Source organism: Arachis ipaensis, chromosome B04 (genome assembly GCF_000816755.2).
Source record: "Arachis ipaensis cultivar K30076 chromosome B04, Araip1.1, whole genome shotgun sequence".
NCBI classification, from domain to species: domain Eukaryota; kingdom Viridiplantae; phylum Streptophyta; class Magnoliopsida; order Fabales; family Fabaceae; genus Arachis; species Arachis ipaensis.
Genome location: NC_029788.2, coordinates 2,066,873 through 2,068,886, shown reverse-complemented (window position 1 = coordinate 2,068,886; position 2,014 = coordinate 2,066,873). Strand labels below are relative to the sequence as shown.

At 34.8% G+C, this 2,014-nt stretch overlaps 1 protein-coding gene and 1 long non-coding RNA gene across 2 annotated transcripts in view; one reads left to right on the top strand and one right to left on the bottom strand.

The window, feature by feature from the left end:
* Nucleotides 1–2,014, top strand: part of LOC110270839 — a 10,418-nt gene that overhangs the window by 8,077 nt on the left and 327 nt on the right. Inside the window, exon 2 of the long non-coding RNA XR_002360473.1 lies at nucleotides 1,345–1,347. This is a non-coding gene — a long non-coding RNA (uncharacterized LOC110270839). The remainder of the gene's footprint in view (nucleotides 1–1,344; nucleotides 1,348–2,014) is intronic.
* On the bottom strand, nucleotides 475–885 carry LOC107637495. Its single transcript, XM_016340903.2, has one exon. It carries the CDS (start codon nucleotides 701–703, stop codon nucleotides 494–496), a length of 210 nt encoding a protein of 69 aa, XP_016196389.1. The 5' UTR covers nucleotides 704–885; the 3' UTR covers nucleotides 475–493.

The window sequence follows — 2,014 nt, the reverse complement described above, 5'->3', positions numbered from 1 at the left end:
AAGAAAACCAAATACATGGTAATTCACTAGACTAAACTCAAATTAAACCCCGGAAAAAAACAAGAACAAACACTTAATAATATTAAAAAGAAAGCAACATTAAACCAATAACCACAATTATATGGTCGGAAATAAAATGAGGTTTAATTACTCTCTTGATTCCTATAGTTTCATGAAATTTTTAATTAGGTCCCTATATTTTTTTTTAATTGGATCCCTGCACCAAATTTTTTTTTCAATTAAATCCTTCTTAGTAGTAATTGGCTTAATTTTATAGGGATCCAACTAAAAAAAAGAATTGGTACAGGGACCTAAATAAAAGGAAAAAAAGTGTAGGGACCAATTAAAAAAAAAAATTGGTGTAAGGACTCAATTAAAAAAAAAAATGTATAGGAACCTAATTGAAAATTTTCTGAAACTATAGGACCAGTAGAGTAATTAAACCATAAAATGAATTCCTCCCAAATAATGAAATAAAAATAGCCAATAATTTTCAGCCGGTGTAGAGATGAACTCTAATGGCAATGAGGAAAACACAAACGAGACCAAAGAAGAGAAGAGAGTGAATGAGAATGGAAGCAGCACTTGTTTGAAAGTTACCAAATTCAACACACCTTGATCTCCCAGGCACCTGAAACAACAACCCTGGTGTTAATAACACAAACAGCACCACCGACACTAGCACTGGTCCCCAGTTCAACATTCTTAATTAATTATCTTAGCTTCCTCAAATTCAATTCCTATGTTTCGTGTTTTGATTAGCACACCCCAATCACACTATTTATATAGAGATCTTTAATTAATTTTTGGTTCTCAATTATCTTAGCTTAATTTAATTAGGATCGGACATACATATAGAACTTTACACTATTATTATTATTATTAATATATGAATTGATAAATTGCATGTTTAATATATATGAAAATAAATAAAGAATGAATATATATTATAACACTCGACGTGTTGCACGAATATAACACTAATTTCTGTTAAAAAAAATTAATATCAACTGAATAAATAAAGAGAAATAATTTTATTCGAATAACTTGCAATAATTTGTTCTAAATAAAATAGTATTTTGGGCAAGTTGGATGAGACTTAGAAGATTAAGCTACTGTGGATTCACTGGTGCATGCACGTGTGTGTGTATGCTTGATTTAGATTTGGATTAAGAATAACTTGCTTGAGTGTATTAACCATGTTCTTGAGCTTTCACCACCACTTATATATGTCACTTTGAAGCAAGGAATTTATAGTCATCACTACTTATTGCTATTTTGGTTAGCTAAAGTATATCCTAAAAATATTAGTTAAAAAGATAAAAGTAAAAAATTTCGTTAGAGAAAGTATAGGGAGATAATAAATTTAATTAGTGAATAATGTGAACAATAGAATGAAAAAAAAGATTAAAATCATATGATAATTAATTTTTAATAATTCTTTATTTTGAATTAAAAAAATTAGATAAGGACAGTTACTTATTTCTCTCTCTCCACATGTGAAGTTAGTGTTTTGGAGCCTTCTTCTCTCTCATTCTCTTTCCATCTCGCTGATCCATCGCTGCTAGGTACACCAGTCGACGCCGCCTTGCCCACCACGAACGTCCGAGCACCCCTTCGCGCACGTTGCATCATTCACGCAGCCCCCTACACGCCGGCCGTGTAGCTCTCCTGGCGGATTTCATCGTCCCAGCATCTTCATCCGCGATATACAGGAGACAGATGGTTATTTTAGTGAGTAATTTGATGATTATTTTTTGTTCGTAAAAGTCGAATGTTCATCTCTATACGTAGTCGGATGGTTATTATTATTGGTTACGTATATGGTTGTTTTTTTGTCACGAGTGCGACGGACTGGGAAGCTAGGGCAGTGATGGCAGGACGCGACCCACAGACTGCACATCGGCATGAGAGAGAGCGGCGAGCTAGGCACTAGGGACGCGCGACCAAAACGAGGAAGGCCTGCCTCGACGCGGGCTGCCGGCGGATGACTCAAAGACCCGCGGCGGGAAGG